This window comes from Suillus subaureus (genome assembly GCF_016647635.1).
Source record: "Suillus subaureus strain MN1 chromosome Unknown BJ212scaffold_23, whole genome shotgun sequence".
NCBI classification, from domain to species: domain Eukaryota; kingdom Fungi; phylum Basidiomycota; class Agaricomycetes; order Boletales; family Suillaceae; genus Suillus; species Suillus subaureus.
The window spans coordinates 110,670-123,498 of record NW_024538579.1 but is presented as its reverse complement, the minus strand read 5'-3'; the positions used below and the strand labels follow the sequence as shown (position 1 = coordinate 123,498).

Below are 12,829 nucleotides of genomic sequence, written 5' to 3'. Positions count from 1 at the left end.
AAAATTCAGTCTAGGAAAACGTGTCTTATGTACCAATTAAAAGTGAGGTGATTTCCAGAATGCGCATTGCGGGCTTGGCTCGGATATTAGATAATTTTGAAATATATGTTCAACCAAGACTCGCCCTTCGGGTTATCTCGGAGGTCAAGCACTTCATTAGGCGCCGAAACGGAGACAAACCGGGGGCGAAGTTAATATTGGTCGGCGTGACAAATATCGTCATTTGCAAACTAATTTCCGGCAAGAACGTCCCCGAGTCACTCGCCTTTATACAATACAGCCGTTATTTTTTTCAGAACCTCTATTTTCTTCCTCGACTGTACAACTATCCGATGCAGGCTGCACGACATGGTAAGCTTTGATCAAACTTCAAGTCAGATTTTTTATAATGGGTTATTTCGGTGCACAGTCCGTCTTATGTCCACGAGCAGGTCGCTTGTCCGCTCTCACGTGCATGCACAAAAACACTTCTTGACGGCTTCGACTTCCAGAGCCCAATCAAGTTCTGTAGCCTCGACGGGCGCCGCTGCGTCACAGGTGTGTTTCTCGCGCCCAGCTTTCTTGTTGATATCTTGAGTCTTCGTTATGAATAGACTTCACCACCACCGCCGTCTCAAGGGAGATGGAGATCTTTTTTGCAGACTCTGGGACGTGTGACACTCGTAACAGTGATCGGAGGCAAGTGCTATGTTCTAGCCAGCAACATTTTTGACTGATCGTGGATCGTTCATTCACTTGACCTTCCCTTAACCATGTAATTTTGAAATACAGCTTCCGCAACCTTCTACTACATCGCACATAAGGAAAAAAACCCGGGGCCACAGCTCCCGTTTGATCCCTCAAAGAAGACTCTGGTCATCTTAGGCAGCGGTTGGGGAGCGACGAGCCTCCTTAAAGGGCTTGACACCGGCGATTATAACACTGCATGTCACATGTTCAATGGTGCTGTGTTTACAAACTAATTGCATATTGATCCACTAGATTGTTGTCTCCCCAAAGAACTTCTTCCTCTTCACGCCTCTCCTTCCCTCCGTGGCAGTTGGTACGCTGAACGCACGATCTATCCTCCAGCGTGAGTTCCTTCACATTTGCCTGCTGCAGATATTAACAATAACAAAAATACAGCTACTCGCTACCTGACCCGACACAAAGAACGTCAGGTTTTAGTCATTGAAGCAGAGGCCAAGGAAGTTGACGTACGTCTCTTCTCATATATTAACCAGCAGAGATTAAAGTGCTTTATTTGCAATAGCCGGTTAACAAAACTGTTACGCTCTCAGGTGTGTTTTCCACCCCTTGCTATTCCTTCAGAGAATAACAAGGGCCGATTTGTCACAGATGACTCTGAGATCCAAGGTCAAATATCCAGCACGACCATACCGTACGATTATCTTGTATATGCTGTCGGTGCCGAGACGCAGACATTTGGTATTCCTGGTGTGAAGGAGCATGCATGCTTCATGAAAGAGCTGCATGATGCTGAGAAGGTGCGCCTATCCTCCTTCTGGTCTCTGCCACCTTATTGAATATAATGATGTACTGCAGATGCAAAGACGTTTTTTGGACTGTGCGTTTTCGCATCATTCATTAATAGTGATCTACGGCTCATGACTACTTTATAGGCGTAGAGAGTGCTGCTTTCCCAGGCCAAAGTGATGAGGAGAAAGACCGGTTGTTGCATATGGTACGTTTGACGATTCTCTGATTTTTCTCTCTTGTTGCTCCGCGTTTCGTGTTCTCGAAAGTGGACCTCTCCATTATGAGGGAACTCTGATGCTTGTAATTGCTGCCCACATAGATGAATTTCTCCCACGTGAATTTCATCATTTAGAAACATGTGCTCATTGTTTTGGCAGGTTGTGGTAGGCGGTGGACCAACGGGTATTGAACTTAGTGGTGAACTTCGTGACTTCCTCGAGGTACGAGTGTCATTTTTCTCCTCTTTCACTTCCTGTCGCCTGACCTTATATTTATCATTTTCAAGGAGGATCTCAAGTCATGGTACCCAGAGCTTGCCTCACGGATCCGCATCACGCTGGTCGAGGCTCTTCCCAATGTTCTTCCCTCGTTCAGCAAGGAGCTGATTGCCTATACTGAGCGCACGTTCAAGGAGTCCGACATCGAAATCCTCACGAAGACTATGGTGAGGAAGGTCAACGAGAAGAGCGTTGTTCTCAAGGGTCCCGATGGTGTCGAACGGGAGGTGCCGTGCGGGATGGTTGTCTGGGCTGCTGTATGTTCTGTTCTCGTTGTGGTGTTTCCGCTTTTCATGTGTCTTCTCATAGGGCAACACTAGTCGCCAAATAACACGGGATCTGATGGCGAAGCTCCCTGAAGATCAGACGAATAAGCGCGGAATTACCTTCGATGATCACCTCCGCATGAAGGGAGCTCGCGATATCTTCGCTATCGGTGATTGTACGACCTCATCTTACGCTCCAACTGCCCAGGTCGCAAGCCAGCAGGGTTCATACCTCTCGCGCGTGTTCAAGTTGCTTGCGAAGAAAGACAAACTCGAGGCCGACCTGTCTCATGCTGAGACCAGCGAAGGGGCAGAGAAACTGAAGAGGCAGATAGACAAGATCAAATTGAAGCCTTTCCATTACAGTCATCAAGGATCGTTGGCGTGCGTGTTTCCTTGTTGTACTTGGTCCTTGTATTAACGCATTATCTATAGTTACATCGGCTCGGACAAGGCAATTGCTGACCTGCCTATCTTCGGGCGTGAGGTATGTTATTTTACTTCCGTGGCTGTAGGACATATAAATTGACTGGGCTATAGTGGACGAGCGGAGGTGTTGCGACGTTCATGTTCTGGCGGAGTGCATACCTGAGCACTCTATTCTCCCTGCGAAATCGAAGCCTGGTTGCTGGAGACTGGGTAAGGGTGAAGTTATGGGGACGGTGAGTGCTGACCTTTTTTGTCTTCCCTTTCTACTTCCAAATACCTTTTTCGACTAAACTCTTTCCATTTCTTCGTGTGTTTGATGAGAGCAATGGACTCACGACATATTTGCAGGGACGTGAGCCGGGACTGAAGGCTGAGCATGAACACTCACGACTAGCGAACTCGACAGGATGGACCATCAACATCGCATTTCTAGACATAGACTATAGAGACACATTTATTCCCCCTGTTTATCATTTAAGGTACATAATCGCATCTGCAATTTTACCTGTCTCTCCTCCAGCCACACATTTGAGTGCGCCTTCTATTCCTTCGCGTTTTTTGTCATCTTTGCGTACCCTGCGTGGCCATGGTCTTCGTCGTATGTACTTATTGGGGATGGGTATTGACCGGATTTATAGAGGTAGTCTCCCCGGCTCCAAATGCATGCGTTTAATTTCCTCTACTCTTGTCCGCAACTTGTCTGGCAAATTACGTTTTATCGATCGATCACATTCTTGCGTCGGGTTTGACTCCATGCTTACCACTTGGCTTAGCAAGAAGACTGGTGAAGATGGACGTCCGTAGTACAAGTCGAAGAACATCATGCACTGACAGTTGAGTCATAGGATTAGCAGTTACTTGCCAACGCAAAATGAAATACAAAACTACTTCAGTGACCTTGGAACATTAATATTCAGTGAAGCACCGAGCACGATTTATGAAATGATCAATGTCATTTGATAACTAGGCGTGAGCGAGGGGACTTTGTTCTACTATGTACTAACTTCAAGTTTGCTTGTCGTCTGACCTCGTCGTCTTTCGTAAATTATGGCGGCAAACAATGATATACATCGCGTATCGAAGAACTTGCCTCTGGAATCAGCTCTGAGAAATTCCGAACTCCATGAGCATTGTCTCTACAAGATCATAAACCTGGATGAGTACTAAGCCAACAGAGGCCCTGCCAATTATCACCAGTCAGCCATCGTCAACCACGGCAAAAAAATCAAGATGAACTTGCCCAAGGATCTTCATCTCGTCCAAGGTTCGTTCCTTGGAATTATGAACAAGCCACATCGTCATGTCCATTTGGTACGATCTGTGAGTGCCTGCCCCGAAGTTCGGTAACATAGGTTCAGGGGCCTTGGGATCGTGAATTCAGAAATATGCTAGGCAGCAGGCTGCGCTCTGAAACTTACAGGTGCTTAACCCGTCAGTTCCAAATTCAGGTTCCCGCACTGTGCGCAAGAGGACGCAATCATCTAGCACACAAAGTATTGGCTTTGCAGAAAATACTCCTTTGAACCACAGCTAACTTACGAATTAACACTCGGCTGTTTGGCCCCATGGCCTTGCGAATGTTACGAAGGATCGTCATTGCATCGCGGTCCTGCCAGTTGTGGATGATATTCCTTAACTGTATAATAGGATGCTCGAGTTACTGGGGATGCAAGGGAAGAAAAGGCTCTTACATAATAAACATCCTTCCCGACAACAGGTGCGTCCTCGAGAAAATTGAGTGGCACGAATTCCACGCGCCCGTCTAGCAGCGCCTCGGGAGCATTCTTCTTCCATACCTAATCAAATACGAATAAGGGGCCCGCTGAGATGGTTATGGGTGGATGTTTGAACTCACATTCTGTGCCTCCAGAAGAACTTCCGGGAGATCCTGATCAGTTATTCTGAGATGAGGGAACATTTTCGCCAAAGGAGTGGAAAATGTCCCAATGCCACATCCGATATCCACCACAGATGAAATATTATCCCAAGGATAGTCTTGCGACCTACGTCAGTCACACTAGCGATTTATAAATAGTGATGGCTTACGATGCAGAACTGCAGAACCGCCCATCAATTCATTTAGGCCCAGCATGCCCCTGTGAAATTCCTATACATGTGACTCTGTGAACCGGCAGTCGTGGATGAAGAACGCTACACCCACCTCTCGTTTCTCATCCTATAGAATGTGTCATGTAAGCGAAGGGCGGTATGACGATGACTCAAGCTCACGTCATTATTGATCATTTCCCAATAGTCACCTATCATACCCTCCTTCCTGAAGGCCAATACCCTGGGTGCTTTGTCGATCTCATTTGAACGAGAAAATTCTTCGTCACTCATACTCTCATAGAGAGCTGCGGCGCATTTCGCGACGTCCCGAGAATGAAGTCCTGCAAAACATCCAGTGTTGTTTGTTGACTTGAGTATGAGGGATAGTCGAGTGTTCGAGAAGACGTCTCGTTCGACTGTTTAATACATTACAGGCTTCAGAGAGTGTGTCAGCTGTCGTGCACATTACCTTCTTTAAAGCAACCCATGAGGGATAAAGCCCGTAAGACGCGCGCAGTCTTGCTCTTGTCGAGGTTGACTGCTTCAGCCAGTCTATCGATGCTAAGACCTTCTGGATGTTTGTCCAAAACATCTGCAATGCGCGCTCGCAGGGCAACATCTATGCAAGCCCAATTGTAATTCAAAACAGACTTAGGAAATGAGCAATAAAGCCGAGATCATTTGCAAGAGGGACTCACATTCATCACCGTATGTTGGGGGGGAGCTAATATTGCGCTCAATTGATGGTATGCACCTTCGAGCAGCCTGATTGCCTTTTTGAGGGCAACTGTATCTGTCGCCGAGTCGAGAGGGTGGAAGGTGGTTGCGTCGGCACTAGGTACCCCATGTCCTGTGTTCTCGTATTCGGCGATTGCCTGACGTGCAGAGGAATTGATGATGTCCAAGAGAGCTTCAAGTTTGGCCTTCGGTTTATTCAAGTCTGTCATCTTCTGGGAATAATACAATGAAGAAAAAACGGCACTCCCGGTCAGTGGTTTTTATATCATGTTTCCTAGTAACAGTCAAAGATAAGTGCCGTACTAAATGAGTCAATGCATGAACGTAGTACAATATTTTTTACGAGTTGACTTCCGGGCACTCGGATCTTCCTCGTCGAAGAAGGCGGTTTCGTCAACCCCTAAAACTTTTTTTACAGCTGATTCCATAACTATGCGGAATCGCCTTAGCGTCGGAAATGCCCGGGCGAGGACCCCCGTAAGCACCTGAGCGAGATATTGGGCCGGATCAGTAAACTACAGCTTTCTCAGGGGTCACAAATCTGGGTCTTGCAACAGGAAGCCACAGGGGTCTACAGTTCACGCAGGCTCACAGGCAGCAGCAAGAAAGCACTCACAGTTCAAACAGACTCCCAGTTAACGAGGCTTCTACACCAGCTTAAGAAGAAGTACTAATATTTGGCATCTGCACGGGTACGGGTACCTAACTGGTATGGCTCGGATACTCAACACTCCCGACCTATGTACTTCGGAACGCTAAGGGCACTACATAGGCTACTCGTCTGCTCCACTAATCGCGTTGCTCCATCACCAATGCTGTAAGCTCACCGCGGTCCGAAAGCATCGAACTTCCTCCTGACAAGCGAAAATGATGGTTTTTTTTTGCTACAGTCGTTTGCATTAAAAAGTTCACCCTTTGACTTGGACGCAACGTATTTGCATATATTCGGTGGGTGCCGTACCCCCACCGAAACCTCTAACCACAACAGCCATTGTCACACTGCGGATCGGACGCCAAGCCTCAACTTGAACAATTGTATGTACTCGCATCAGTGAACCGGTGGATTCTTGCTGGCGATTATGCTGATTGCGGTGCATTTACATGGTCATATATTGCTTTATATTCCAATATGACAAAATCCTTTCCTATATATTACGATATATGACAATATCTTCTTCTCACCGGTTCTCTGATGGCCCGCCTCCGTTTGTTCTCCTTTGAGCTGATAGTCTTCATTCTCAGGGCTTGTGACGTCCCGATAGGCTAGTCGATATCGAGCGCGGAATTCCCAATTAGAGTGTAGCTCCGGCCTCTTTGTAGGGTCAATATGATTGTGTGAACTCATTGCATGAATTTGCCGCCAGGGTTTCGCTGTATTCAGGTGAACTATGCCAGTCCACAAGGCCTCTTACAGACGCGAGCTTGTCTCTACAAGGTATAGTATGATTTATGTTTGACCAGCTGACAATGCCAACCTTATCAATATCGTCTCTGGTTCGTCCGATTATCAACTCCAGACTTATCAATCCGTACAAAATACTCCTTTGGTAAGTGCCGATATTCTGCCAGCCATGTTGCACGCAGCAACTCGTTTCGCTCTGTGGCTGCCTTTGATGTCCGTTTGTGTGTGACTGCGAGTCGACGAAGGCTGCGCGAGAGTGTGGCAATCGAGACTTCGACATTCTGTGCTTCAAGCAGCTGCTCTTGGATTTCGTCGAGGAACAGGGATGGGTTGGAATCAAGAATGGATGTGATAAATGAGAGGTCCTGTTGGTTAAGGATACGAGGCTTGCCACGACGACGAGCAAATGGATTTCTTTGAAAAAACTTGATGCTGGATCGTCTTTTGGATCCAACTCTGAATCATGCCATTGAAAATTGATAATTCTGACTCTCCCTAATATTCAATAATTCGACAACTAGGCGTGAGCACGGAGGCTTTGTTCTACTATGTGGGTAAGTTGTCATGGTCTGTTCTACTACTTCAAGTTTGTTTGTTGTTCTCGTTGTCTTCAGTAAATTATGACGGCAGACAATGATATACGCCACGTATCGAAGAACTTGCCTCTGGAATCAGCTCTGAGCAATTCCGAACTCCATGAGCATTGTCTCTGCAAGATCATAAACCTGGATGAGTACTAAGCCAACAGAGGCCCTGTCAATTATCACCAGTCAACCATCGTCAACCACGGCAAAAAAATCAAGATGAACTTGCCCAAGGTTCTTCAGCTCGTCCAAGGTTCGTTCCTTGGAATTATGAACAAGCCACATCGTCATGTCCATTTGGTACGCTCTGTGAGTGCCTGCCCCGAAGTTCGGCAACAGAGGTTCAGGGGCCTTGGGATCGTGAATTCAGAGATATGCTAGGCAGCAGGCTGCACTCTGAAACTTACGGTGCTTAACCCGTCAGTTCCAAATCCAGGTTCCCGCACTGTGCGCAAGAGGACGCAATCATCTAGCACACAAGGTATCGGCTTTGCAGAAAATACTCCATTAAACCGCAGCTGACTTACGAATCAACACTCGGCTGTTTGGTCTCATGGCCTTGCGAATGTTACGAAGGATCGTCATTGCCTCGTGGTCATGCCAGTCGTGGATAATGTGCCTTAACTATATAATAAGATGCTTTGAGTTACAGGGGATGCAGGGAGGAAAAGAAGCTCTTACATAATAAACATCCTTCCCGACAACAGGTGCGTCCTCGAGAAAATTGAGTGGCACGAATTCCACGCGCCCGTCTAGCAGTGCCTCGGGAGCATTCTTCTTCCATACCTAATCAAATACGAATAAGGGGCCCGCTGAGATGATTACAGGTACTGGATGTTTGAACTCACACCCTGTGCCTCCACAAGAACTTCCGGGAGATCCTGATCAGTTATTCTGAGATGAGGGAACATTTTCGCCAGAGGAGTGGAAAATGTCCCAATACCACATCCGATATCCACCACAGATGAAATATTATCCCAAGGATAGTCTTGCGACCTACATCAGTCGCGCCAACGATTCATAAATAGCGATGACTTACGATGCAGAACTGCAGAACCGCCTGTCATCTCATTTTGGCCAAGCATGGCCCTGTGAAATTCCTATACATGTGACTCTGTGAACCGGCAGTCGTGAATGAAGCACTCCGCACCCACCTCTCGTTTCTCATCCTATAAAATGCGTCAAGTAAGCGAAGCCTGAGGGCAATGTGACAACAAAAGCTCACATTATCCTTGATCGCTTCCCAGTAGTTACCTTTCATGCCATCCTTCCTGAAGGCCAATACCCGGGGTGCTTTGTCGATCTCATTTGAACGAGAAAATTCTTCGTCAATCATACTCTCATAGAGAATCCCGGCGTATTTCGGAGCGCTCTGAGTTTGAAATTTTGCAAGATATCCAGTATTGCTTGTTGACTTGAGTATGAGGGATAGTCGATTGTTAGCGAAGACGTCTCGTTTGACTGTTGAATACATTACAGGCTTCATAGAATGTATCAGCTGTCGTGCACATTACCTTCTTTAAAGCAACCCATGAGGGATCAAAGCTCGTAAGACGCGCGCAGTCTTGCTCTTGTCGAGGTTGACTGCTTCAGCCAGTCTATCGATGCTAAGACCTTCTGGATGTTTGTCCAAAACATCTGCAATGCGCGCTTGCACGACAACATTTATGCAAGCCCAGTCGTAATTGAAAGCAAACTTGGGAAATGAATAAGAGAGCTAAGATCATTTGCAAGAGGGACTCACATTCATCACCGTGTGTTGGGGGGGAGCCATTATTGCGTTCAATTGGTGGCATGCACCCTCGAGCAGCCTAATTGATTTTTGAGGGCAACTGTGTCTGTCGCCGAGTCGAGAGGGTGGAAGGTGGTTGCGTCGGCACTAGGGACCCCATGTCCTGTGTTCTTGTATTCAGCGATTGCTTGGTGTGCAGAGGAATTGATGATGTCCAAGAGAGCTTCAACTTTGGCCTCCGGTTCATTCAGGTCCATCATCCTTGGGAATGAAGAAAAAACGGTGCTCCCGTCAGTGGTTTTTATACCATGTTTCCCAGTAATAGACAAAAATAAGCGTCGTACTAAATTAGTGAATGCACGAATGCAATCATTGCAGAATATTTTAGGACTTGAGCGTTGATTCTGATGAAGAAGTTCCCCCCCCCTAATCCCGACTCCCATGTTAGCGGAGGAAGGTCTTTGAGGGTCTTTGTCTGTAGACTGTAAAATATGTCTAATTTCCCCACCGGCACTTCCCGTATTGTCGATCAATCCCGTTTAGTGTGACTTTCTATATGCCACCCATCAATGTCATGTCTGTGAAAGTATGACTGGGTTACCGAGCGACTTGCGAGGACAAACGCACTCAAAAGCCTGCTACAATTGTGAAGACGTCTGCTTGAACGTGAATAGAAACTCTAGTTCGGACCTCGATTAGTAGCCATCAATGCTCTATCACACAGCCACTAGAAGGAGAAGCTAGATTTAAGCCAGAGACAAGCAAAAGACAGTCTCGATTATGTTCCTTCTGCATTAGGTAGACCTATATATACATACCGTACGTGCCTGCAAAGACGTCCGCGCCAGATTTCAGATAAGGACTCCCACCGTAACCTTAAGATCACACTAAAATATATAGACCCTTTGACGCTGTGCACCTGTTGACTTAAAATAGATCAATTGTTCAGACCCCATTACATTCGATAGTCGAAGAAACAAATGATACGTGGTAACTTGAAGTACTTTTTTCTACAATTTGAGCAGGGTAATATATCTGGTATGATGACAATTTTTGGATCTGCACTCAGACCCCATTGAGGCCCTTGCTAGGCCCAGGTTAGGTGCATAGTTTGGAAGCATGGCGGGCGCCGAGAAGGTACTGAAGTTATTTTCGCTGAGGATACATCCAGCTGGACAATGAATGATTACACATGAGCATCGGTAAATTAATATGTCAGGAACCCCCCAACGCATTAGATTCGGAGATTGGCGGGATCACATCAAACACAGACGACATTGTAGCAATGATATGTCTTGGTGGTGAAACACACAGGTTGTCAGGGAATGATTAGTGATTAATGAAGCAGAATGAAGCACGACGTTGATAGTTCGTGAGGAAGACATCACGTGAATCAATGTGGTTATCAAGCAGTACGTATAACAATTTTACTGCAAAACGATGACTAATCAAACAACACTCGAGGTAGGGATGAGCAAGCGGGGTCGACGCGTAATCTTGATTACTATCCCTTCCAGTGCAATCGGCACCCGGCGCCCCACAGAAGTTGGCAGTCACATAGATGTCACTGGAAGTCACAACATGTCACATAGGTCAAAGTGAGCTCTGCAGTCTGACAGGCAAGTTCAGTTGGTTTTCGGCGTAAACGAGCAAGTGCTATTTACTAGTAGATATGTCTACTTAAGTACGAGGGTAACGACCAGTGTTGTAGTTGTAAAATTGAGGGGGATGTCAGTAATGAGACTCGGACCGTGTACATTGCTGTCTATGTTCATGCAATAGGACCACCGGATGCATTGTAGGATGTGCCACTTAGCGCAGAATTGACAGCGGCGGTGATGGCAGTACAGGTCGGCACTTCGTGTGTGCAGTGGTGAAATTTCGTCACACATCAGCAGGTGATATTTCTGCGTGACTTCGGCACTTTCAACTATCTCACTTAATTCTGCTTCGATCGTATTCGTTCAACCTCGTAACGAGTTGTATTAGAGAGAGAATGATATCTATGTTGAGAATTTTACGTTTAAGTAGCTAGAAATGCGAGTTTTGTGAAAGTGCCGACTAAATTCTATGGGGTGTTGATTGGATGGCTTCAAGGTGGCTTTTGACTTATGGTTAGATCATTGTAAAAGTTATGTGTACGTTTTCACATACCAATACATCATATTAATCGCAGACGGGGCCCTCGGACCTCGGCTATACCTACACCTTCGACTCAACGGGGCCCCACCGCGTCTTAACAGTTTCCTTTGTTTATGACGGTATACGAATTGACTGTCGGTGCAAGTCACATCAATCAATGTTACAGCATCGGATTAATCATCATGAAAAACTTATCAACGCCGCCCGTACAGATGCCAGAAGGCAGAAGCTGACAATGCATCAAAACAACACAACTTCGTAACTTCATTACCGACTCGCCAGGCCGACTAATCAAGCATGCCAGAAGCTAGTGGTGCCACGATGCATCAAGCTTGAGCCAAAGTACTATTCCTGGTACCCTGTTATCACTCGGATCTTCCTGTCGTTATCAATGCTAACCCTTGCAAGTCAGGTGGCATCATAGTAAGTGGGCCCGGCCCATCAGCAACAGGCCTGTGGTTTTCACTTGTCAGAAAGAAGTTAAAGCCAGAGCTGGTGTCTTGTACCCTGTTATCATTCGGATCTTTTTCAGTTCCTTCGAACGACTTAAGAATTCAAACCCTGAGCGAAAGAAATCCGGACCTGGGGTCTTTTCATTGTGAATGATGTGAGGGTGTCCGGACTTTGTGTGCCCAGGATTTGAAGTCGTTCGAAGGAACCGAGAAAGATGCAAATGGTAACAGGCTACTGGCAGACACCGTTCAGGCCTCAATTGGTTTAGCACATCGAAACCCTAATCCTACTCACCAAGTGTTTCAGTCGTTTCCGAATCGAACAGGGAATAATTAGCGTTTCCGTGCAGAGATGATGCTGCATAACAGTACAGGTTTCCTCGCTGCCTTTACTGGCATTCGAGGACTGTCGATTCTCTGAAACACCAATCATACTGGACCTTTTATTTTGTTTGTCGATATTTTTTGTCTATTTGGCTTGATACTTCCTGTTACAGTTCTACTCTTTTCTCTTTCACCTCTTCACTTATTCACGATTACTAATCATTCTTAGACATTCTATGACATTCTATCGTACGATTCTCTTCTCTCTTTTCTGATTTGCTATTTACTTTCCATCTCCGATTCATTTATTAAAGCTCCGCTTTAAACCCTTTATATATACTCTATTTCTTATGCTTGTATTTCTTTAACTTGACCTATGCAGACCAGGGCCTGCAATATACTGCTTAACTCGCATGACTTGTACATAGGTGTATGCTTTAGACTCTTTGTGACTGTTTAGCTGTTCTCACAAACGCCGAGTGTAACACTTCCACCTCTATCTTATTCCCTCAGTTCATTTCGGTTGCCCTCATCATGGCTACCAGTTCCTCATCCTTCCATCCTCTTACTGATGCTTTGGCTCCTCCTGTCACCATGGTGGTCTTTGACTAAGAAGTTTCCAATGATGGATCCTTGGTCATCTTGACATGCATTTTATGCAGGTATTTTGGGGTCACTTGAGTTCATCTGTGTTTTGAGAATCAGTGTCTGTCAGGTGATTTTTTGTCAGTTACA

General features: G+C 46.1%; 4 protein-coding genes across 4 annotated transcripts; 1 reads left to right on the top strand and 3 right to left on the bottom strand.

The window, feature by feature from the left end:
* Positions 1-146: 146 nt before the first annotated feature.
* On the top strand, positions 147-3,441 carry BJ212DRAFT_1365428 (NADH dehydrogenase). Its single transcript, XM_041336068.1, has 16 exons — positions 147-351; positions 410-537; positions 594-678; positions 772-923; positions 982-1,072; positions 1,126-1,196; positions 1,253-1,280; positions 1,339-1,487; positions 1,546-1,567; positions 1,623-1,684; positions 1,857-1,919; positions 1,985-2,233; positions 2,286-2,626; positions 2,678-2,729; positions 2,783-2,904; positions 3,020-3,441. Exons 1-16 carry the CDS (start codon positions 333-335, stop codon positions 3,036-3,038), a joined length of 1,653 nt encoding a protein of 550 aa, XP_041191279.1. The 5' UTR covers positions 147-332; the 3' UTR covers positions 3,039-3,441.
* On the bottom strand, positions 3,442-5,667 carry BJ212DRAFT_1569304 (S-adenosyl-L-methionine-dependent methyltransferase; the record flags this gene model as incomplete). Its single annotated transcript, XM_041342022.1, has 10 exons — positions 3,442-3,851; positions 3,912-4,033; positions 4,091-4,152; positions 4,211-4,307; positions 4,363-4,467; positions 4,527-4,666; positions 4,718-4,778; positions 4,901-5,136; positions 5,190-5,370; positions 5,419-5,667. 10 exons carry the CDS (start codon positions 5,665-5,667, stop codon positions 3,770-3,772), a joined length of 1,335 nt encoding a protein of 444 aa, XP_041191278.1. The 3' UTR covers positions 3,442-3,769.
* A 1,270-nt stretch (positions 5,668-6,937) lies between these two features.
* BJ212DRAFT_1275069 (uncharacterized protein) lies at positions 6,938-7,201 on the bottom strand (the record flags this gene model as incomplete). The annotated part of the gene is made up of 1 exon (XM_041331193.1): positions 6,938-7,201. A coding segment is annotated over one exon (264 nt), but the record flags the coding sequence as incomplete, so codon positions are not given.
* A 150-nt stretch (positions 7,202-7,351) lies between these two features.
* BJ212DRAFT_395291 (S-adenosyl-L-methionine-dependent methyltransferase) lies at positions 7,352-9,077 on the bottom strand. The gene is made up of 10 exons (XM_041343089.1): positions 8,959-9,077; positions 8,670-8,905; positions 8,599-8,613; positions 8,484-8,544; positions 8,293-8,432; positions 8,126-8,230; positions 7,972-8,068; positions 7,852-7,913; positions 7,674-7,795; positions 7,352-7,613 (listed from the first exon to the last, which is right to left on the bottom strand). The coding sequence occupies exons 1-10, from the start codon at positions 8,975-8,977 to the stop codon at positions 7,532-7,534; spliced, it is 939 nt and encodes a 312-aa protein (XP_041191276.1). The 5' UTR covers positions 8,978-9,077; the 3' UTR covers positions 7,352-7,531.
* Between the last annotated feature and the right edge of the window lie 3,752 nt (positions 9,078-12,829).

Bases quoted from the DNA above. Each gene is read 5' to 3' on its own strand.
- BJ212DRAFT_1365428 (XM_041336068.1), top strand. The intron at 924-981 runs GCATGTCACATG...TTGATCCACTAG, and splicing joins ACACCGGCGATTATAACACT to ATTGTTGTCTCCCCAAAGAA. The intron at 2,234-2,285 runs GTATGTTCTGTT...GTCTTCTCATAG, and splicing joins GGATGGTTGTCTGGGCTGCT to GGCAACACTAGTCGCCAAAT.
- BJ212DRAFT_395291 (XM_041343089.1), bottom strand. The intron at 8,231-8,292 runs GTGAGTTCAAAC...GTATTTGATTAG, and splicing joins TTCTTGTGGAGGCACAGGGT to GTATGGAAGAAGAATGCTCC. The intron at 7,796-7,851 runs GTAAGTTTCAGA...CACGATCCCAAG, and splicing joins GAACTGACGGGTTAAGCACC to GCCCCTGAACCTCTGTTGCC.